Consider the following 22,908-nt stretch of genomic DNA (forward strand, 5'->3'; position numbering starts at 1 on the left):
CCAAAAGAGTCGGCATCTGTGATAAGGAGATCCCCTTGAGGACTCTATCCGATCACGACAAGGCTGAAAGAGTGCAGCCATGTTCAGCGGGAAGACAGGGATAAGAGCTATCCTTACATCACTAATCTCAGCCAGCTAGCCCTTTTGTGACATGGCATACGGACACAACAATGATGTAGGGACAGGGCAGGAGGACCACGACAGCTCTTGGAATCCGAAGACAATAGAAAGCATATTCATACTCCCGGTATATACCGGCAACTAGCTGGTTAAAGTTGGTAAGGGTCTTAACTTTCAGGCTGGTTTTCCTTGGCCAACTGACCTATACATGTCCATATTGGCTTATGGTTGTCGCCCAAATGCCAACGAGAAGCTGCTGGGCTGATATCCTTCTCGAACACAAAAGCGGACTTGATTTGAGGTATCGACTCCGTGTCATCCCCCTGGCCCCTTTGACGACCAAGCGACATGCATAGTTAGCGAGCCTCACTAGCCTCGCCCCAACCCAACCAGTCTCGCCAACCATCTGCAACTCCCCATTCGTCCTTCTCCTCCACGCTGCCAGCTCATCAACTACTCCACGCCCATTCATGCACCTTCGAGTTCCCCGATAAACCAGCTGTTGACGCAAGACCCTTGCATGGGACCCGTACCTTGAGAAAAAGCAGGCAACCTCGTTAGCTACATAGGCTGTGGATGGAGCGAGCTGTGTCGCTCGCTTCCGCGGACTCTTCTGGAACTGCAGATTTCTGGTTCTGGCCCGGTATCATGTTGTCTACGTTGACCGCATATGGGCCCATTTTCCTTTGCTGTACTCGGTCGGGCTGCCCTGCTGTCGACTCATTCTCAGCTCGCCAGCCTGATTCCCCGGCCCGAAGCTTGCAGCCTTGACACCGTGGTACGAATCCTACTACGATGTTGTCAGACGGACAGAACATGTTTAAGATCCGGGACATGCATGATCAATATTGTGAGTACCGTCTCGGAGATTCCCATATCTGCTGTTGCTGCTGTTGCTGCCTCATCGCTTATTGGTGCCGCGGAGCTTTGTGGGTCCGATTGTTCGAATCAGCCTATACGACCTCCATGTAAACGACCCTGCTTTTCTTCCTGTGCTCTATGCTGGCGGTACAAAACGTGGAGACATGTATGCTTGGGTCACCCGGGTCTTCGGCAGTCCAGACTGCAGTGTAGTGACACACGAAAGGCTGACAGAATGTACCGTGATTCTGCGAAGGAGATGAGAATCCAGATCGATGAAATCAAGGCCAAGCGAGCGAGGGGCGAGAAACCTGCCGCGGGTGCCGCTTCAAATACGACCATTTTTGACTCGATCCTCCTCGACAGCCATTTGCCCGACTCTGAAAGGGAAACCGAGCGTCTGTGGTAGGAGGCCGAGGTGATGCGGAAACTCCGCGACGAACTCGAGTCCGCCTTGCCAGACATAACGAGCGACGTGGAAATCAGACACCTGGAAAAGCTGCCGTATCTGGTATGTGTTGCGGCAATGGTGAAGGCAAGATTATGAACACAAGCAGAATTAATATACCCTCCAGACGGCTGTGATACAAGAAGGACTTTGCTTAAAATCAGAAAACAAAAAGTGCAAAAACTTAACACAGAACAGTCAACCTCTGGTCTGTGATAAGCGAAACTCACCCTTGCGGGTTGGTTTTTCTCGGCCGGTTATACTACAAATTCTATACAGTTGAATCGATCGGTGCGGGAGTCGAATCGGGGTCCTGCTGCCTGCTAACCCGTTATTGTTAGTTCGCTCTGACAAGACCCAGATCATGTCGTCGGTTTGGTTCAAATCGAGGCCCTGATGCCTGCCAGCCCGGTGCTAGTTCGACCTGACAGGGCCTGGACTGGATGGAGGAATCGTGGCTCATTCGGACTCGGTATCGCCCTAGTCGTGGAAGGGAGTCTTTGTGTGACAGGAATTGAGCACAGTAAAAATATAAAGGTAACAATCCTGTGGTGGGTCCGTAAGGTCTGTTTAGACCAGACCCGCGTGGTGGGCGCGCAAGGCTGAGGATGTATGTAGGGAGCACGCCTTCCCCATCCATCTTGCCGTTCGTTCGGAGTCTGCACGCGACTACAAAGATCCTGTCCAGATGAGATCCTGACTTACGACGACGGAGAGACTCGGTGGAAGATACCACCGAATGTGAGTCCCACGGGGCAAAGGAGTCATGTTCCAGCGACGACGAGAAGAGCGAACATTATCTGAGATTTTCTTGTTACACAGACACCGGTCGGCATGTCATGCGGCCTGATCCATCTCGACCCTTCCAAATTCCCACCGCCGTGCGAGTTCGCGCCCCGAGCGCTGGCTTGCAGACCCGCAGCACCTGAGCTCGGATCTGTGCTCGTTCTCCAAGGGGTCGCGGCAGTGCGTCAGCATCAACATGGCGTACGCGCAGCTGTACTTCTGCGTCGCCGGCATCTTTCGGCGGCCCCAGCAACCCCGACCCACTGGGGGATTTCGAGCTCTTCGGCACGACGAGCGACGACGTCGAGATCAAACATGACCTTTTCGTCCCGTTTCCGAAGCATGGCTTCAAAGAGGTGAGGGTGCTCCTTAAGTAGAGGCGACAGCCTCCTCCGCACGGTAAGGAGATAGAGATATCGGCCCATCGTTAGCGGAGGAGGAGGATAATTGAAGCGACGATGTCACGAAGTACGGAGTACTACGAGGTAGGCAAGCAAAGTCTACCTTTTCTCTCTCTCCCTCTCTTTCTTTTTCATTTTTTTCCTCAGAAGAAGGTTTCTTGGTCACTTATGCAAGCGAGACATGGTAGATGGGCGACAACGCGCCCAGAGATCAAGTCCCAAACACACCCATCCATCGTCCCTGCTTTGCTTTGCCGGCCTTGACCATGCCCTTCCCTATCCGATCCTGCCTACTTTGCCTTGCCTTTAACACCATGTCCTATCCTGCCCTGCCTTGCCTTGCCCTCCCTCTCTTTCCGCTTTGTCGTCCATATATTCTCCACGCAGGCGCGACACGAGATCCGCGATCCCCACCATGGAGATTCCGCATCCACAGGAGGGGGAGACCGCTACCGTACAAAGGCATTCGAAGGGATTTGCCTCTTTGATACTACAACACCACAGGTTACAGTACCACCTTCTTTAGTCCGAGTGGTGGATGGGAACGGCTAGTATGTACAAGGCTAGACCAAGTCGACTTGCTTATTCCGGCATCTCGCTGTGCAAACACAATTCGCAATCAGGTTCCCGATTGGCTACCTAGGTGGTCGGTTACGGAGCCCTCTGATTGGAGTGCTGGATTTCTCCTTCGGGGGAAGCCAGCAGCGACGCTTAGGTAGAGCCCCAAGAAAACCACTTCCGGCTAGCTTCGAGACACGCCGAACGAAGCGGTGTCCTCGCCCTCGCTCTCGCTCTCCCTCCAGCGCCGGAGGCAGGCGGCGGTTTAGTCGCGGGTGGCTCCCTGCTCTTGATAGGCTGGTCGGGGACGGCATGGCATTCTCTTTTGTTTTGTTTGGCTTTTTTGTTTGGCTTTTTTGTTTTTCTTTTTCTTATAAACGTTAAGGGGTCTACTGCGTGGGCGTTGCGCCGCAAAGAAGGAGGGGGAAGAGAGGAAAGTGCCGAGAGACAGAAACTAGGAGGGAGACGTAGACCTAAAGAAAAGGGGGAAGGGAGGGAAATGGAAATGGAAAGAGAAAGATCATACTGAACGAATGGGTTTGATGCTAATGTTACAATGAGGCTCCTATCTCAGGTCCGGCTTGCCACGATGATACTAACTATGTAGTCAATTACTTATTCCCACGTTCCCAATCTCCTGCGACGAACTACGATTGCTACCGCCACCGCTCCTGCTCATCGTCGTTCATTTGAAGAGGCTGGGATAGTCAGCCTTGATCAGATCAGCGCCCTTCTCCGCGACCATGTAGACGTCGTTCTGGATCCTGCAGTCGGGAATGACGGGGAAGACGGAGGCGTCGATGACACGCAGGTTGGACGCGCCGTAGACCTGCAGCTTTGGGTTGACGACGCCCTGCTTGATGTCCTTGCCCAGCCGGGCGGTGCCGCACGGGTGGAAGCCCGTCTGAGAGCGCTCGAGGATCTGGCGGATCATGGCCTCGTCCGAGTTGCGCGGCATCGGCCAGGGATAGTCGCCTTCGATGAGATCCTTTATGCCCTCGCCGTTCATGACGATGTCGTCGATCATGCGCACGCCCTCACGCAGCGCGATCAGGTCCAGGTCGTGCGAGAAGAAGTTGATGTTGACGTACGGCTGCTCGGTCGGGTCGGTCGAGTTGAGCTTGACTTCGCCGTTGCGCGACAGAGGGCGCATCAGGTCCACGATGGCGGTCAGGTAGTCACCCTCAGGAGGCGTGGGGAAGTGCCATTGGAAGGCGTCACAGAACATTGGCTGCGCAGATGTTACATCAGTTCCTGGCCATCAAAAAGTAAAGGGGATTCTTTTGATGGTATGACTTACCACAAAGTCGACCTCAAAGTGCGGCTGGCCAGCAGGCCCGAAGGGGTCGACGCCACCGTTCTTAGCCTTGTACTCACGGTACTCCTTGGATGTCTCGAACCACTCGTCAGCTCTAGGGAAGGCGACCAGCTCGAGCAGACCACTGCTATACGGGCCGGTGCGGTTCTTCCTGTAGGCGGCGATGGCGCCGTCCTTCTGAGGACCGGCGCGCAGGAGATGGCTGTCAAGGCCATAGCCGTCTTTGATCTTGAAGACATGGGACAAGATCGGGTGGTCCAAGAGGTTCTGGCCCACGTGCTCCGAGTCGACGAGGGTCTTGATGCCCTTGGATTCAAGGTGTTCCTTGGGGCCGATTCCGGAAAGCATAAGGAGCTTGGGGGTCTCAAACACGCCCTGAGAGACGATGACTTCGTACTTGGCGCGGAAGGTGTAGTCTTGGCCGTCGGGGCCGATGACAGTGACACCTACAGCCTTGTTGCCTTCAAAGACAATCTTCTTGGAGATCGTCGAGGACATGAGTGTCACATTTTCCTTTCCCTCGATGAAGACGGCCGCCGTGGATCGTTTACCCTTGTAGATGCTGTTGACGCACCTGAATAGACCCTTCTGGACGCCGCTGTAGACATCGGTGGTCAGCTCCTGGCCTTTGCTTACCCAGGCCTTCTCAAGAGCGTCACGGAAAGGCTGCAACTCTGGAATTAAGTCCGAATGCGAGATATGAAGGGGTCCGCCGCGGTTGCCGATCTTTGCAAGGTCGGCTGGGTAGAGTTTGTTGTCGTCATGGAATGTGGTGGATTTGTTGAAGTATTCCTCGGTGTTCTCCCAGTTCCATTCATCCGTTCCATATTCGGCCCAGTCGTCGAATGTGGCCGCACTACCACGGACCCAGGTGTAGTAGTTACCACCACTGCTACCGCCGAGCATCTTACCACGAGTGTTGGGCTTCTCAACTCGTGTGTAGTCCGGTCGGTTGATCATAGTGGTCTTGTACCCCCAGTCGTATTGACTGCCTCGCAGCTCAAACGCACGGGCCGGAGTGGAAATCTCGGGGATTTCGTTGGTGTTGCTAGTTCAAGTCAGCCGCGGGTGTCGATACTGAGAGACCAAAGGCAATCGACATACTTGATCCCAGCCTCGATCACGAGCACCGAAACCTTAGGGTTCTCGGCCAAACGGCCAGCAACAACGCAACCAGCAGTACCACCTCCGACGACAATGAAGTCGAAGGCCTGAGGGGCACCTTTCGGAGCTGTGGCGGGGTGCACCATTATGGTTAGTACCGAAGAGATTAGTTCTTTGTAGAGGAAGAGGTTGTGTTGGTAAGCTGTTTAGCTAATGGTTTCAAGGCCCAAGGGCACGAGACTTATGACTGTGTCCAAGGTGAAATACCTCGAAGGCGTGGCTCTCATTTATACCTTCAGACCTGGCCCAGGTCCGTATCTGACGCCATTCATTGTAAGGTTGAATTGACCAAACATTATGTCGTCGTCTATACGTTCTTTGGACAAGGTTCCGTTGCATACCGCGAATCTGCAAGGCCCTCCCACCAATTCAAAGGGCTGTCTCGATATAGAGCGCCTCGTGGTAGAAAGTCCTGGTCGACTGCATTTCAGAGTAGGCAAATGGATGAGCCGTTGGACAATATTCAGGTCTTCGGCGTGCCTCAACGGGGACAGTCTCCGTCCCAGGATCCATCATGGTGCAGAGGAGGACAAAGTTGGTATCAGGTCTGGCAAGTGGGAAGCTGAAGGTGAAAAAGGCCGGCCTTTCCGTTTGGGCACAAGGCTTGCAGCTGTTTCCGTCGACGCACAGCGGAGCTTAGCAGAAGTGAACCCAGTGCCACAACTCGTGCGAGCTGCGTGAGAGAAGCAATCCATTCTTCGAGAGTCGCTGGCAGTCTTCGCGTGAGATGAATGTTATGGCTCAACTTACCTAAGGATAGTGTCTCTTCGATACTATTATTCATCCGTGACTTACCTGTTCAAGGAATGGTCCTGGGATGCGAGATTTCAGCCTCGCAGCAATCGATTTTAGTCTTCTTTTCGCGCGCCATCAATACGTCAACTGCATTTTCTCCTGCGAATCAAAGTGCTCTGCAAATTTTCCGCACATGTAGTACTCACTCAGTCAGTCTATCCGTAGTGGAGACAGCTTGTCGCACGGATCACGGATCATTCTTTGCCTTGCCGTCAGTTTGTCGGTACCGCCAGGCCCCACAATCCTCGTCAGCGGGGATGCTTGTTTTGTTGACCAGTTGGTATGATATATGGCGTGAGAGATGAATATGCGGTGGATCAGCACGGGAAGTGACTGTTCCCATTGCAAAATGTTTTGAAGGTGGGTGTACTCGATGGAAGAAGGGTCAACAAAGAAGCCGCCATGATGAGAGCATGGAGCATGAACACCAATGATTGACCATGCTGCACCTTTCTCCGCATCGAGCCAGGACGTGTACTAGGACTTATTTCTGAGTGGCTCCGAGTAGGTACATCGATCAAGTCACACATTAGTCTGTCCTAGCACAACTTTACCCCGGTACTTGGAATAAAGGCGAAGTATTTGCATGAACTTAAGAGGTTCGCGAGTGAATCGGTCGCTGAATATGGCCTAAAGGGGCTCTGGGGGCAGTTCAGCATGGATGCTCGCTCTGTGCTCGCTCTCCCGTAGGTTCGCTGGATGATTGTAGTAGCGAAATGGCCGGGACTTGTTGACTGCCTGTCGCCCACTTTTACCCGGCATAGTAAGCCCGCCCACTTTTACCCGGCGCAGTAAGAGCGAGGCGAGTCTGGGAATGCCTGGCAGGCCCTGGGCAGATCCCAGCGAAGCCTTCGTGCGAGGGATGAACCAGGATATGTGCAGCTCGTCAGCCTCTCATCTCCTCGCCCCTAATCACTCGATGCAGTCTGATGAATAACGAGGCCGCCATGTCGCATGTGGTCGAAGTGTCCGAACAAATAGGACAGAGGCATGCTGCATCACGTAGCGCACTGCAGCTAAGTCCCGGAGAAAATAATAAAAGGGCAGAAGGGCAGAAGGGCATCGACCGATTGTTCAGCAACACAAAAGTAGGTTGTGATTGAGATCGTCGATGCCTTCGCCTGTTTTGAACGAAGCCCCGTAGCAAGAGAATGTTGGAACTTGAAGCAGCCGGAAACACCGGGGCCGATCGTAGGGTGAAAGGTCCCGAATCATATCGATTGATTGCTACTGTACCGAGGACGTACTGTAGGTCCATTCTGTATGTACATACAGTAGCTATTACTCAGTAATCAGTAGTTGGCGGGGCGATATTTGTGGGTGGAGAGGCCGCAGGTCATCACGTGCTCGGATCACCTGCCCTCCGAGATTGGGGCCATCACTGACGGCTCGAGAGCTCCTGTTCTCTCCATGAGTTCCGAATTGCTCCTCCGTTAGATTGTCTCAGCAGGTCGTCGCCATTATTCAGGCTCGCTCGCAAAGGATGCTTGATGCTCGCGGGCAGTGTCCTAAAGACCTGCTCTATCTGATGCCTCATCTGCCTTGTCGGTAACAGCGGGAACTGAGGCCATCCAAGGAAGAAACCTCAAATCCGGGAGCCTGGAGGGAGACCGGTCAGGGTGAATTCGGGACAACTTCACTCATCCTTGAAATGGTAGGACAAGAATGAGACTCGGTCAGAATGTTTCACCAAATCCTTTCTCAGGTTCCTCGCTTCTCACAGCCCATTCGAGAATGAAGGAGGTTTTGGCTGAAACCGGACTGATGAACCAAGCAATATCCAGGCCTGCGCCAAAACACGTCAGTGATGGTCTTTGCCAACTTCAATATCCCCCACGCGGCAAGCAACCAGCCGCTGGATACCGAGCACCAGATCCCGACCACTATGATGTGTCATCAGAGTTACTTGTTCAACAACGCCCCTTAGGGACCTACCTAGGCTGGCGGGACTCCGTGGGCCTTCCGGCCAGGCTGCTCAGTGCACACCTAAAGTCGAAATACATGGTGAATGAAGTTCAGGTACACAATTCTTGCTCTACACATAGGTAGGTGTGGTTAAAAAGAAACTTTAAGGACAGTTGGGTGCTTGAGCTCCCTGTCCGCTACTATGAGAGGCCGTCTGAAGGCGGCCCCAAGATGCGTTTGAGCAAGCGCATGTGCTAAAACAACCATTCTTCTTCCTTCTCTGGCACTCCTCCCCACTGCCCGTCTTTCTATTCGCTTGAGCTTCACTATGTTATCCCTCCCCCCATTACCTACAACTAGCGGGCCACTCCCTACTTCACCTTGGCGAACGCCGAGGCCGGGACAGGCACAGGATCTAGAGGCACCAATGTCGCATGGGACGAATGCGGCCAGACCAGCCCCGCAAACACGAGATTGACGAGCTGCGAGTACTGGATCTGAGTCGCCGAGACTGTGATCGTCTGCGGCTTGGAAATCTCGTATGGCGGGTGGACCAGGAACGTCGGCGTGGGGACGCCACTGGTATTCCCCGCTGGAACTGGGGCTTGGATGACCATGGCGGGATGCCCTGGTTTCCAGGCCGGGACTCGGAGCTCGTATTGCACGGTCTCGATCCAGAAGGTCGCCGTCATCGCGGTCGCTTGGGCGTTGGGACCGGTGTTTGTGCCCGTGCTGGCTCCGATCAGGAACCCGGTGTTCGCAGTGCCGCCGCCGAGCTCAGGTGTCGCTGGAGTGGTTGAGACAGTGAAGAAAATGGTATTAGTAATATTCTGGCCCACGATGGCGTTGCGTAGGACGGTGGCCGGGTCGGTGAGTATGGCCTGGGTGATTGTGCTAGCCGCGATGAACTTGGTTAGGTCCTGTGGTAAGCGGGCTGTGTCTGTGCTGGCCGCCGTTTGAGAAGGGAAGGGGATCGACTTTCCAGACGCGACGGCGGATGGTGTGATATTCACCGCTGGAATCGTCGGTGGTCCATCCACAATGCCGACAGTGGACGTGGGGTCAAGGCATTGAGCGTTAATCGTGGTACCATGGGGGATGGAGCCCATACGGTTCAGCGACTCGGGAACAATGGGGTCGGAAGTGGTAGCTGGGATGTGCATCCACAGTCCTGGCTCAAAATGGATACCAGACGGAGTACCATCTCCTTTACCGGTGGCAGGATTGGACACATCGTTGATGGTCTGGCGGTAGGGTACGCCGTTAAGGAAGATGTCGCCTTGTGTGCCAAACCCACGGTTTGGAACATTGCCGAGAGCCTGGTCGAAGGCCAACGTCTCCTGGGTCAAATTGAGCTCCAGGGTATTGTCATTCGGTACTGCTGGCGGAGCCGGAGAGACAGGGTTGGGAAACGTGGTATTACTACTGGTTCCATTGTTCGGTCGGAATATGGTGTTGAAGCCAGTCCCATGGAACGTGCCGCTGAAGTTCGAAAGCACGCTGAGCGGTGGAATTGTTGTGCTCGGAGGGGAGCCCGGTGGGAGAAGGGGCCTGCCTTGCTCGAAACCACGCTTGAGCCTCTCATCTTGTGGTTGGATCCTGAAGTTGGACGGCAGATGGATCGACGGCATCGAGATCTCAGGGGGTTGGGAGAGTCTGTTGACTCCGTTGACTGCGTTGACTCCGTTCAAGACGGTCTGTGTTACCATGACTGCTATCAGATGCCTCAATATTGGGTGAAATGGATTGTGTCTGGAAGGAGAGAAGAAACGGAGGGCAGCCTCGAGGTCTTAAATGACATCCGTTTCGAGCTCGTGTTTGGTAGAGAAGGGATCAACCGTTTCCATGGCGCACATTGCACGTGAAGGCCTCAAGCAGGACTTCGGATCGAGGCCAAACAGCCATGTGGTCTGATTTTCAGCTTGCAAACGACTCAGGGGGTCAGTCTTAGCTAGGATCGCGACAAGGACCACCCTGATCGCGAATCAGTGTCCTCTTATCTCAATCAGCTGATGGCGATTCGACAAACTTTCTCACGGTAACTTGGCTTACGCATCGTGTTGTTGACCACCGTCTTGCAGGCCAGACGAGAATGTCTCCAGTAACTGACGTTAGCAAGGTTTGGGCGGTGGAAGTGTGGAAAAAGAACAAAGTCCACGGGCGTTCTCTGCTTGGATCGGTTTCGACTTTGGGCAAGCGCTCCAACTATCATGACTACCAGCAAATCCTAATATCGCCCAGCTCTTTCTTCTGATCGTCCATATTCAATAAAATGTCATGTCGGCAGACCGATGCTAGTTGGCTGCCCTGGCCATGCGCATCGTGTCTTTCGGTCCAAAGTCTCGGATTATTTTCACCTCGTTTTCATCCCGGCGATCCTGAGAGCCTGGTGTGGACATCAACAAGCAAGGGATCCTGGTGAGGCTGAGGCATGCTCACCGTTGACCTGCGCTGACCTGGCCTTACCAGACTGCCTCACGGGGCTTCAATACAGGTAATTGTCGGTCAGCGAGGCACACAGGCGCTCGTTCGGTAGTGTAACCAGATGCCTGAAAGATATTCCTTGGGCAACTCACCCTTTCTGAGATGGGACCGACTGGAAGGTGGTGAGGCTGACGCCATCTGATGCGGGTTGCCTCGCTGGGGAATATAGCCTCATTCAGGCCGCCCCGTTCAGGTCGCTGACGGACGTGGTAATGGTCCAAGGTCAGAAACTTGACCCAAGTACGAGGCAGTCATGCGCCATCTGTCAAAATGAACCCAAAAGTCTCGATCTGGCTTTTCTGAAGTCCTCGGGGAGGGGGGTTGACAATGTGCAATACGAGGGGATGGCTCATCAGGATGGACTGTGCGCTCTGGAACCGCACCGCGGTCAGCACCGAGCCGGTTTTCCTACTGCCTCCGCTGCGGGAAGCAGAGCATGATCCTTGAAATGACGTGAGAATACAGTCTTGTACTGGGGACCATTAACAAGCCACAGACGATACCGAGATCAGAAGTGAAGCATTTTGGTAACCAACGCCTATTGATACCAACCGAGATTATATCGCCGCGCTTACCTGGTCTGCCCAGTTTGGTGCTAGGGAGGGGGTTCTGGGGGGGCTTGAACTCGGTTAGTCTCCACCCCCTTTTCCCCTACAGCCTTGCCCCACAAAGCCTTGCGACAGAAAAGGTAGCAGTGGCTGTTCCTTCGGAGAATCTTGTCTAGTTATTGTTCACCTACAATTCCGTCGATGGCGGCTGCAGAAGAATGGATCATTATATGTTGCATAATATCTAGATTTCGTTCCTAGATGCTCCTTAGATTCCACCTGCCAGCTCAAACAGAATGTGCTTTCTGCAATTTGCTGCCTTCGACGCCTATGCTACAAAAGAAGTGTGGGTGGGAGTCGGGATGCCCATATTGAAAAAGACGCTCTTGACCTGGGTGTAATTGTCCAGGGCCTCGCCGCCGAGCTCGCGCCCGATACCGCTCTCCTTGTATCCGCCGAAGGGCATGCTCCAGTGCAGGAAGTTGAACATATTGACCCACGTCGTGCCGGCCCTCAACTTCTTGGTGATGCGCAGCGCGCGCTGGTAGTCGTTCGTGTGCACGCCCGCGGCCAGGCCGTAGCTGGTGTCGTTGGCGGCCACGATCACTTCGTCCTCGGACTTGAACTTGGCGATGACGACCACGGGGCCGAAGATTTCTTCCTTCACGATCTGCAAACACGGCACCGTCAGCTTTTGTGCAGGGTGGATAGCACAAACAGCCTGTCCCTCAGAGGAGGGGGTGAGGTCCTATGCGTACCTTCATCTCTGGAGTCACGTCTGTAAAAATGGTGGGCTCGATAAAGTAGCCGCCGTCCTTGGAGACCGGATTGCCCCCAAGATGGAGCGTCGCCCCTTCTTTCTTCCCAATGTCAATGTACCCGAGGATTTTGTCGTATTGAGACCTGTTGATCTGCGGGCCCTGGTCTGTCTCGCTGCTGAAGATGCTTCCGACCTTGATGGAGGCCATCTTCTTAGTGAAAGCCGCGAGGAAGGCATCGTAGATATCCTCGTGCACATAGATGCGGGTTCCGGCATGACACACCTGGCCAGCATGGAAGTCGATGCCGAGGACCGACCAGTCCACTGCTTTCTGCAGGTCTGCATCGGGGAAGACGATGTTCTGTGGCACGTCAGTTTCATCCTCTTTCCCTGAGAGACGGCGAGAGGGTGGGAGTCGAGAGGGCTGGCTTACCGGGCTTTTGCCCCCGAGCTCGAGCGTGACCTTTTTGAGATTCGACGATGCAGCCGCTTTGAGAATTACACGTCCCGTCGCAGTAGACCCCGTAAACGCGACCTTGTCAATGTCCATATGGTTCGCGATGGCGGCCCCTACCGTCGGACCAAAACCAGACACCAGGTTGACCGTGCCGGCCGGAAATCCAGCTTCGCGGATGAGCTCGCACATTTTGAGGGCCGACAGCGGCGTACTCTCGGCCGACTTCATCACGATTGTGTTGCCTGTTGCCAGAGCAGGGGCAATCTTCCAGACGAACATCATAAGTGGAAAGCTGGTATGGGGGGTAACTTGTCAGCGCCCATTCCTCTCTCAGCGACATGGGCAAGGTACGTACTTCCAGGGGATAATTTGACCGCACACCCCAATGGGCTCTCGGACCGTGTATGTGAAAGTCCCGGGCACGGTCGCGGCGGTCCTTCCATAGACCTTGTCCGCCCAACTTGCATAGTACCTCAGAGTGCCGATAGAGGCCGGGAGATCGACGGTCGATGCTTGATTGAGAGGTTTACCGCTGTCGACCATCTCGACGGCGAGCATCTCGTCTCGGTTCTTCTCCATCAGATCGGCCAGGCGGTGCAACAGCGACGCTCTCCATGCCGGATCCGAGTCAGCCCACCCGCCGTCAAAGGCCTTCCTGGCTGCCTTCACCGCCAGGTCAACATCTTCGGCCTGGCCTTCTTCGATCGACAGGAGTACTTTCCCAGTGGCTGGGTTCTCAACTTCGAAGGTTTTCCCACCAAGCGCCTTGACGAACTCGTTATTAATGAAGAGACCGGTGGGGATCGATATCTCCTTGGCGTTTATCACGACAGACTTGGGGGGAGCGCTTGCAGCCATCTCTGATGATGATGCTTTGGGTTGTTTGTTAGACTTTGGTAGAAACAAGTGATTAAAGTACAAGGGACAATTGCTGAACCGAAAAAGCCTGGGACGAGGCGACACATTGCTAATATATACATATCTGCGTCTGTATGCTATGCTGCCCGGTCATCAGCCAACATCACAATTGCCATCAAGGAAATGGCTAGGTCGCTACCCCACAAACGAGGGATGACAAAAGCATCGAGAGCGGAGGCGGGTCACATCCGTCGATGAAATCCTAGAGACTATGGAGGTGGGAGACTTTGGAGAACACCTGACAGAGAGATTCCGTCTGAGGGCCGGAGCCTCCCGCAAACTATATGACGTTGTTCCTGACTGAATGCTGGCAGATTGGAAACAGACTTTCGTTGAGTAATCCTTCCTAAGCGGGTCTCGAGAAAGGTACCTGAAGTCGAACTGCGGGTTGGACTCGTCTCTCAGTATTGTCCATCGCCGGCTGAACGTCGCTTTTGTGTGGCAAGGGAATATAGCAAAAGTAGAACAGGTGAATTTGGGAGGAGTTCATTTTACGAATCGACGGAGTCACTCTACTTTTTACCTGTGGTCTGCTTCAACCATATAGCATCAGCGGTGTATTAAATGCCTATTGAACACCCAACAGACGACCACGACTCTTGGATTGAACACGATCTTGATGTACATTGGCAAATAATGGATTTTTGACACCAGGCCACCTTTCCCGTTCTCTTTTGGCACAAGTTCATTTACTGATTTTGCCCGGTCCCCTGGAATCCATCGCCAAAGAAGTTCTGTATCACTTCGTCCACGCTGGGGTAATACTCCCCCATCGTCTGAGCACTGTTCGGACTGCCATCTCCGCCAGAACCTATGAAGTATGACAACATGTCGGTGGTTGTGAAAGAGTCGGCCTGGACCTCGTAGAACGGGGACAAGTATTCGTTCCCTATATTTGAGTTCCCGAACTGGAGCGGCTGGAAATCGGGAGAGACGAGGTCGACGTCAATGGCATCGGATGGTCGTTCTAACTCCAAGTTCGTCGAGATCTGCGGCGTGGGCTGTGATCTTGGGTCTAGTTTGGCGCTCTGCGCCTCACAATACTTCGGGTTAAATCGTGACATTGTCGCCGCTGAGATGCGGTCCAACACATCACGACTCCTATTTGCCTCTGGCCAGTACTCCCCTGTTGCGCTGAGAATGTCGGACGTCGATTTTAGCGCTCTCATAAGTGTTTCGGCTTCGACTTCATCAGCAATTCCATTAGGTGTCCAGACGCAGTAAAACATGGTGATAACGCAGAGGAAAAGCGAATGAGCGCTGATCCAACTGTAATGAAGCTTGTTGGCGGTGTAGAGTTTGTGGTAGAGCTTGCTGCACTTCATGGCACTTGCAAAACATTCGCGGAGAGCTGCCTTGGTGGGATGCTGGAAAACAGGGTTCGGTCGGAGAACCAGCATGATGAGCTCGTGGTATTTGATTTCGCAGAGGTGATTTATATAACACCGTTCGCTGCCTTCTGGTTGTCGCGGGATATCCTCCTTCCATTTCCGAAGTCGATTCAACATATCCTCTCTCCATCGAGCGACATCACTGGTAGCTGGTTGCGTGTACGGTGGGTATTGCCGACCAACACAGTACAAGACACATTTTATTTCCGAGTTGAATCTTGCAAGCTTGAAGAGGTGGATTGCACTGGACAAGTTCGTCAGAGAGTCAATACTCTGACCGGGCTGTTTTTGGCTCGATTCAAGATCCTTGTCGTTGGTATCCAAAGGTAACTATGGGAGTTAGTCCTGATTGGCAAACAGTTACGATCAGGGTCATGGAGCTCACCGTCAAATCGCACTGCTCGTCAATTAACCCCAGTGGCCTTCCCATGATAGTGCACAGGATGCGATCAATCGTGTAAACACACCAGAAAACTCTGGTTCGCAGCTCTCGCTCGACAACAGAAAATAAGTTTCTGGGAGCATTGCGCTGCAAACCCAGCTCTATTGTCCATGCCAGACAATGGTAATGAAGAGACCAGAGACTCAGTCCAGATGACGGATTGTTCATGGTATACATCTGCAGAAGCAAGATGCATTGAACCCCTGTGAAAGACGCCCTTTGGAAGATGTTATCGAGCCGACTCATTGCCGAAGCGCAGTAGCCTTCCGCGCATAGGGGTACTTTGGCTCGGCGTGCCAGAATAGTGGCACCGATTGCCAGGACCATGAAAACCTGAAATTCGCATGTTGGCCCGACCTCAGCACCAGCATACAGTTGTGCGAGGATTTCCATATATGTAGATTCATGCAAGAAGGGAAATTGCATGTGAACGTTTTCGAAATACGCCTGGGACAACCACCGCGCATGTCTGTGATCTGACGGCAACTCTTGGGGTTGAATGATGAGGAGATCGGCGGGGATCGTTTCTCGATCCCTCGTAGGTTCAGGCGGGTACTGTCTCTCAACTTGGATCTTTCGTCCCAGTCCGGCTAAGACGAATCTGGTGAAAAACAATCCGCTGGAAGGGCCCAGGTAACGGAGATCTGCTCCCGTGGCGACGGAGACGAGTCCAATCTGATGTGTGATATCGCTAAGTGACTCGTCGTCCTGAGAATAGCTGTCGTGAGCCCCATCTTCATGCTGAGATTGAGATAGATCGGCCTCCCTAGATCGACTGCTAGGTGTGCCATGGGATCGAAAACGTGGCCCTCTGTTTAGGTCGACACTGGGAATATTTTCCCGAACAATGGATTCGAGCCAAGCAACTCGAGCCTCCAAGTCGTGCACATAGCTGAATAGCAAGCGATTAATTCCAGTGACAATCCCATATGTGCAGCTAGCTCACCTTCGAGGGATATCTCGAGATGTTCCCCCACCCACGCAATTCGCTCCTGCTTTTCGACATGCACCACAAGCCGGCAATGCTCCATCACACTAGCGACCCGTCATTATTCCGTGCCAGGCGCCACAGCTAGTATTCATTTTAGGGGTGAAACCGCCAGAAGCGAGAGGACTTACCCGAATTTTCCGCTTCTGACATCGTACGCAGGCGGCGCTGATACGTGATCGCGCTTTGCACGGCCGTTGTGGGTGCTGACTTGGTGAGACATCAGTTGTCTCAACTGCGGCATCGTTCATGTTGCTAACTGCGCAATGAAGATGGGACTTGACGGATGCAGTCCGATTTAACATGGATGCTTCCCGCTATCCTGCGGAAGGCCCGATTTGTCAGCGTCTTCGAATGCGGTGGTATTGCAACCATGCCGCTAACGTGATGATGCGTTTGCCAAAGAATTCGTTGCAAACATCATATGATTGCTCAACACGGCCGCTCCGTTGACGTATTGCATGTTTTTGTGGACAAGGCTGAGTACCGAGGCGGGCCATATCCCGAGAAAACCCCCTGCTGTGGCAACATGTGTATGAGCTCGGCCAAGAGATGTTATGGTCAAGGAGATCGATCTTGTCTTCTGTTGAATGCCTCACAGATTCCAAGGTGAAGCAATTGAACCGAACCGCACCGAGCAATGATCAAAATGTGTCGTGATAGTCTCAATCCGGTTCATCTCCTGGAGCGTCTTGCAACACGCAGAGGACGGATACTATCCGAAGGGCGAAGTGTCATCACGGAAGCTCCGCTCTGCAGGGTTGAGGTTCTTACATTACCCAAACTCCACCCGCAACTTACGGACGAGAGGTTCATTGGATGGGGAAATCGATTTTTGACAAAGGCTCGAAAATAACAAACAGATTTTGCTGTTGCTGGCTGGTGCATGAATCGTCTGGGTTCTGTGGATCGAGGCCTGAATTTGATCCAGTGCCCTTGGCCCCTTGCTGATTATCACGACATCAAAGCCGACTCAAAAGGAGTTAATCTCTGCCGGAGAAGCATGGGCAGCTGGGTGCCCCTCAGGGCCTCAGCAATATAAACCAAGGCGTTTGTTTGCAGCTGGGGGTTCAATTTTGAATCATCAAACATCAATCCGACGATTTGTTGGTCTTGTCTGAATCTTTCGTTGCAATGTCTGTCTCAAAGCCTCGTGTACTCTTCGTCCTAACATCTCACAGCGCACTGGGCACGTCCGGCAAGCCTACTGGCTGGTATCTGGTGGGTAGCCTTTCCACGTTTCATCTGCGTTGAAAGTCCTCACCTGTAATCCATAGCCCGAGTTCGCACACCCGTATCACCAACTGCAAAAGGTCGCGGATATCACGGTGGCATCCCCAGCAGGTGGTGCAGCACCTGTTGACCCGGGCTCGGTCGAAAGCTGGAAGCAGGACGAGGTTTCTAGTCAGTTCTGGGAGAAGCAATCTGCTCTCTGGAAGAACACAGAGAAGCTCTCAAATTTCTTGGGCAAGGCCCCAGACTTCGTCGCAATCTTCTATGTGGGAGGCCACGGTCGTAAGTCCTATCGTGTTTTCTTCGAGCCGATACAACTCCACCCTGCTAAAAGTTGAGCAGCGATGTACGACCTTGCAACGGATGCAGACTCGATCCAGCTCATTCGAGAATTCTTTGAAAGCGGCAAAGTTGTCGGCGCCGTCTGCCACGGTTCCGCTGCCCTGGTCAACGTCAAACTCTCGGATGGCAGCTACCTGGTGGCAGATGCAGAGGTGACAGGCTTCTCCAACGACGAGGAGGACCAAATTGGATTGTCCCAGTTCATGCCGTTCATGCTGGAGACGGAGCTTAACAAACTCAGTAATGGGAAGTATATTAAAGCGGACAGGCCTTGGGGCGAGTGTGTCGCCGTGTCGAAGGGTGGACGACTGATTACCGGCCAGAACCCTATGAGTGCTACAGCAACAGGCAATGCACTTGTCAGTGCAATTAGCAAGCGATAGCGCTGGAATCTTGAAGACTGAAATTGCCCACGGCGGTGAACGGTCCTTGGGTCTCTTCCATATGATATCACTCTGGAATTGAGCTCTGTTTCTTACTCTTGCATGAATGCTTCGACTTGTCAGTGAATCCCCAATTTACTTCCCTCGCTAGAGGTCAGATCACCGTACTCGGTATATCTTTTAGGCAAGGGGTAACCCAGCTCTTGAAACGGAAGATGACTTTTGTTGAGGTACGGATCAGGGAAAACTGGGATCGATAGAAGGGTTTGAGGAATCAGGGGGGTTACGGGAAGGCCCCGTTTGGGCGGAAAGAGAGATCATCCAACATTAAACTGGTCCGTAACTGCGGTATATAAAGTCGAGCGGAACCTTTGAACTTTTGGTAGTGGATATTATTAAGGTATTGGAAGATACAGCCACCTTGGCAAGAAAGATATGGTTGTCGTGTGGGCTGATCCATCAACCTCCCTTGACTAGTCGTTCCGATATTTCAGCCTCGGGCATCGCTTCTTCAAGCTGCAGTTGGAAAAAGCAATTAAGCCTTCCCATTCCTTGCCAATAATAGCATACCTTGCTAAAAGGATATCGTCTTTCCTTCATCTTTGTGCATTTGTCGCGTGCGTTTGTCGGTCAATGTCTGTGCTAGCTTTCTTCACTTAAGCAGCAGCAACCTCCTCGGTCGTGCCGTTGGTACCATTTTCAGTCATCTCAGCACCATCTTCCTTTCCTGGGCTATCGATGGCGACCTTGACAGCGATCTCACGACCCTCGATCTGCTTGCCATTCATCTCTTCAACAGCCTTCTTCTGCATCTCCTCGGATGCAAGTGTGACGAAGCCGAAGCCACGGCCCTTGCGAGGCTCGTTGCGGGCTGCGAGTTTCTTGACCATGAATCGTGGGATGGGACGCAGAGCAATCTTGGCAGAGCTGGGTTGGTAGGCAGCGAAGAGTTCCTTGAGCTAAACAAGCGTTAGCATGCGACCATCTGTTTGGCTTTCGCGGTCCATACCTTTTCCTCGCTCAGGTCGTAGGGCAAGTTGGCAACCATGACTTTGGTGGTTGACGGGATGCCATCTTCTGGAGGACCTCGTTGCTTTGGGGGACGAGGAATTCGAGATTTAGCGTCAGCTGCGGGAGCGGCCTTGTTGGCTTCGGCAGTGACGTCTGTCAAGGGAAGGAGGGTCTCTGCGAGCTCGGTGGCAGGCGCACCAGCCTCCTGTAATGAGTCAGTCGTCCGTTCTTCAGGTCGCAGATTTTTCGCATAACCTACAGCAGTGCCCCTTGCACCTCCACGGCCACGTCCACCTCGGCCACGTCCGCGGCCACCACGACCGCGTCCAGCGGCTCTCTTGCGGTCAGCCTCAGCACCTTCGGCGGCACCCTCAGGGGTTGCGGCTTGATCTGGCTTGCGGGCAACTTGGACAGAGACCTTGCGCTCAAGAATCTCCTTGCCCGATAGGTTCTCGATGGCCTTTTCCGCCTCTTCTGCAGTCTTCAGATCAACAAAGGCGTAGCCGACGGGGCGGTTGGTGCGGGGGTTGACAGGGATGGAGGTTGACTCGCTGTTGCAACAAGATTAGTCACACGGACAGATGGAAAATCTGGACAGTTGCCACCTACACATCGTAGCCAGAAAAGAACTGCTTGAGTTCCGCCTCAGTGGTCGCATAAGCGAGATTCCCGATGTACAATCGACGACCTTCGGCTGCGGAGGCCAGAACGCTCTCGTTGTTGGCAGCAGAGGTATCCTCAAGGCTGGCGTTCTTAAGGTTTTCGGCAAGGTTGTCGACGGCAGTAGACATTGTGGCTGAGGCACAAGTTGGATGAGTTGACAAGTGGTTAAAAATGTGGACTTGTGGAAGGGAACTTGACTCAGGTAGCTAGAGGCTGCCTTGGGAATCAATTGACGGAGGGGTGGGAAGGGTAGCTGGGTGCCCTAGATTCAAAGGATTGTTTTGAAGATGAGCACGGGTTGTGATCAGTTGAAGGATGAACTGGTTGATGAGAAACAAAAGGAAGGGAAATTCCAAAGGGGCCTTTTTGACTGCAGGCCGAGAAGAAAATAAATTGTTTAGCGGCAGTAGCGGTGGGCGCAATTTAGTGACGCGGAAGTGACGAATCGGCGGGCCCAAGCGGGCGGGAGCGAACCGGAAAAGGGCAAGCGCGGGCGACATCCGGTGGCGCTAACGGACATTAACAAGCCCCAAGAATACTACTTAAGAAAGTACCTAATACCAAGTAGGCCCAGTAGGCCCCAAGGCCCCAACAGCCATTAATGTCAGACTGTCGCCACTGGAAGATTCACACCACCAACACTCCCTGCGCTCGTCTCGCGTGTCCAAGGTGATGGCTCCTTCCCCAGTGCAGCTAGTCTTCACTCCTGATTCTCCACTGTTCACTGATGGCTTGCATGCACAGTTTGTACCTGACAGCAGGCGCCCCTTCGACCCGCACAATACCGACGTACTGGCTTCTTCGAGAGAGATGCCTTGCAGACAATGGCACGCCAATCACGGTTGAGACGTCTATTCACGAACAATCGACGTGTGAATGTCACTGGGCGCACCACTCAGCGCCAACGTTTGGTTTGAAGGGAATGCCTAGGTGACGATCACAAGGGGGACCAAACAACACCCGCAACCTTTTCATGTGCAAATCAATCAGCCTTGCTAAGGAGCCTGTGCCAACAATTACCCCTTCATGCCTGCCTCCCACCACTTGCACGAGGCAGTCAAAACCCTAGGACAGATCAACCGGTGTGGCGACCCTATTGTGCATTGCCTCTCTAGAGCCATCAACCAGCATCGCAACCGGTTATTGGTGCCGAGCAATGTTTGGTGGAAGCAAAGAGGAGGGCTGTTCACAAAATCCCCCAGCCTTGGTCCAAATGCCAATTATGACCCCCATCTGTATGCAGGTCTTGGGACTTTGGAGTCTCGGGGAACCGATCGTGCCAATCCCAGAGCGTACTGGGGCCATGCGGTAGGGATTGTTCCACTCGCAGCAGACGGGTTGTGACCAATGAGAATGGATATGAAGAGTTTCCAGCAAGAAGCCTGTCGACTTAGAGCAGGTCAGGAAGGTAGGTAGGAGACATGGTTCTTGAACACCATCTCGAAATTCGGACTGACATAAGTATGGAGTATATACAGTAGATAGTACGAGGTATGTACATAATTGAATACACTCGAGTCGAATATTGAAGCGGCACGGTGAGCCTCAGCCTTACGAGTTACACAGGTTGGAACGCCACACGGCCGCTGCGCCCCATCTTTCGCGTCTCAGTTCCTGCTGCGCCGTGTCTTCGATCTGTTGTGACCGCTTCCTAACCCGGCGTTTGACTCGTATCAAATATATCGTCACTCCTTTGAATTCCTTGTACAGTGCTCCGTAGCGCGCGCTATCTGTATACCTACCCTTTGCTGGTCCTTCTTTCCCATTTGAGCAAGGGTCCTACTTGTCCTCGCCCTGCGAGCAACAGACCTTCCGCCTGACCTCGTATCTCACCCAAGTCGAAAGTGACACAACCAAGGCAAACACATCGCCACTTTGCCAGCCTGAGCTGCGCCCTTCTTCTGAACTGCGGCTCATCGAACGCCCTTGGGATATCCTCGTCCTCGAGTCTCTTCTCTCGCACAAGCGCACTTTGAGGCATCGCGAGCAAAGATGAGGCTCCAACTAGACCAGTTCGGCCAGATCAAGAATTACATTCACATGAGCCAGGCGGCCGTCCTCTTCCTTGCCTGGGTTCTTACAATCGCCTTACTGACAAGACCTGGCACAACGGATGGCCGAGTCGGCTGGTACTTTGGCCTGGTGAGTCCCGTCACCCACTGCCAACTGTCCGGTCTTGACCACAATCTAACGCAAATCTACCTGCAGTGCTGGCTCACTATACCCATCCTAATCTACCTCGTAATGGTCCCCATGTGGTCCCGTGCCCGCCGCTTCTCCAACGTCTATGCTTTCGCCGCGCTTGACTCTCTGGCCGTGATTTTCTGGCTTAGTGCCTGGGCTGCTGTCGCCAGCTACGTCTCTGCGGGGAAGGGCAAAGGGAAGAGTACGGACAAGAACGTTACAGGCTGCGATAATTTTAAGTACGGCAGTCCCGGGCGTTGCAAGCTGTCTGAGACCATAATCGTGTTCGGCGTGATTGAAATGCTGCTGTTCGTTGCTACAGCATTCATCTCTTTTCGAGCCGTTATGACGTTCAAGAGGACGGGAATGATGCCTCAGAATTTGCCTGCTTCCGGAGGCAAGAACGACTTCTCTGCGCAGACGCAGGATGCTTTCTCAAGCAATATGCGGAATGAGGACGAGGACTTCGATGAACACCCCGGTGCGGGTGGAAGGCAAGAATACGCATATCAGAAGCCTTCTCTCGATGATGCATATGCCCCGATCCGCCAAAACGACCACGAAAATGACCTCGCACAGATGCCGGCCGAGCAGCCGACGAGTCCACTGAACCATACTGGACTGGGTATCCATGATTACAACACGAGTTACAACCCAGGGGCGTACAGTGGACAGAACCAACCTATTCTAGCAGGGCGATAACGAATCTCATTGCTTGTCTTCCTTCTCTTTTCTGTGCTTCGACACA

General features: G+C 53.3%; 8 protein-coding genes across 8 annotated transcripts; 3 read left to right on the forward strand and 5 right to left on the reverse strand.

The window, feature by feature from the left end:
• The first annotated feature begins 2,077 nt into the window (after positions 1 to 2,077).
• A1O5_04499 (uncharacterized protein) lies at positions 2,078 to 2,592 on the forward strand. The gene is made up of 2 exons (XM_007745104.1): positions 2,078 to 2,170; positions 2,252 to 2,592. The coding sequence occupies exon 2, from the start codon at positions 2,264 to 2,266 to the stop codon at positions 2,573 to 2,575; it is 312 nt and encodes a 103-aa protein (XP_007743294.1). The 5' UTR covers positions 2,078 to 2,170; positions 2,252 to 2,263; the 3' UTR covers positions 2,576 to 2,592.
• A 1,267-nt stretch (positions 2,593 to 3,859) lies between these two features.
• On the reverse strand, positions 3,860 to 5,742 carry A1O5_04500 (uncharacterized protein; the record flags this gene model as incomplete). The annotated part of the gene is made up of 3 exons (XM_007745105.1): positions 3,860 to 4,405; positions 4,475 to 5,540; positions 5,597 to 5,742. The coding sequence occupies 3 exons, from the start codon at positions 5,740 to 5,742 to the stop codon at positions 3,860 to 3,862; spliced, it is 1,758 nt and encodes a 585-aa protein (XP_007743295.1).
• A 2,985-nt stretch (positions 5,743 to 8,727) lies between these two features.
• Positions 8,728 to 10,065, reverse strand: A1O5_04501 (uncharacterized protein; the record flags this gene model as incomplete). Its single annotated transcript, XM_007745106.1, has 1 exon — positions 8,728 to 10,065. The coding sequence occupies one exon, from the start codon at positions 10,063 to 10,065 to the stop codon at positions 8,728 to 8,730; it is 1,338 nt and encodes a 445-aa protein (XP_007743296.1).
• Positions 10,066 to 11,716: 1,651 nt separating this feature from the next.
• A1O5_04502 (aldehyde dehydrogenase (NAD+)) lies at positions 11,717 to 13,463 on the reverse strand (the record flags this gene model as incomplete). The annotated part of the gene is made up of 4 exons (XM_007745107.1): positions 11,717 to 12,058; positions 12,147 to 12,509; positions 12,582 to 12,897; positions 12,961 to 13,463. The coding sequence occupies 4 exons, from the start codon at positions 13,461 to 13,463 to the stop codon at positions 11,717 to 11,719; spliced, it is 1,524 nt and encodes a 507-aa protein (XP_007743297.1).
• Positions 13,464 to 14,212: 749 nt separating this feature from the next.
• A1O5_04503 (uncharacterized protein) lies at positions 14,213 to 16,595 on the reverse strand (the record flags this gene model as incomplete). The annotated part of the gene is made up of 4 exons (XM_007745108.1): positions 14,213 to 15,244; positions 15,300 to 16,248; positions 16,303 to 16,391; positions 16,476 to 16,595. 4 exons carry the CDS (start codon positions 16,593 to 16,595, stop codon positions 14,213 to 14,215), a joined length of 2,190 nt encoding a protein of 729 aa, XP_007743298.1.
• An 883-nt stretch (positions 16,596 to 17,478) lies between these two features.
• On the forward strand, positions 17,479 to 18,302 carry A1O5_04504 (uncharacterized protein; the record flags this gene model as incomplete). Its single annotated transcript, XM_007745109.1, has 3 exons — positions 17,479 to 17,565; positions 17,622 to 17,859; positions 17,920 to 18,302. 3 exons carry the CDS (start codon positions 17,479 to 17,481, stop codon positions 18,300 to 18,302), a joined length of 708 nt encoding a protein of 235 aa, XP_007743299.1.
• Positions 18,303 to 18,958: 656 nt separating this feature from the next.
• Positions 18,959 to 20,104, reverse strand: A1O5_04505 (uncharacterized protein; the record flags this gene model as incomplete). Its single annotated transcript, XM_007745110.1, has 3 exons — positions 18,959 to 19,261; positions 19,312 to 19,864; positions 19,923 to 20,104. The coding sequence occupies 3 exons, from the start codon at positions 20,102 to 20,104 to the stop codon at positions 18,959 to 18,961; spliced, it is 1,038 nt and encodes a 345-aa protein (XP_007743300.1).
• A 1,864-nt stretch (positions 20,105 to 21,968) lies between these two features.
• Positions 21,969 to 22,862, forward strand: A1O5_04506 (uncharacterized protein; the record flags this gene model as incomplete). The annotated part of the gene is made up of 2 exons (XM_007745111.1): positions 21,969 to 22,118; positions 22,185 to 22,862. 2 exons carry the CDS (start codon positions 21,969 to 21,971, stop codon positions 22,860 to 22,862), a joined length of 828 nt encoding a protein of 275 aa, XP_007743301.1.
• Positions 22,863 to 22,908: the final 46 nt, after the last annotated feature.

Source organism: Cladophialophora psammophila (genome assembly GCF_000585535.1).
Source record: "Cladophialophora psammophila CBS 110553 chromosome Unknown aczJe-supercont1.6, whole genome shotgun sequence".
Taxonomy (NCBI): Eukaryota; Fungi; Ascomycota; class Eurotiomycetes; order Chaetothyriales; family Herpotrichiellaceae; genus Cladophialophora; species Cladophialophora psammophila.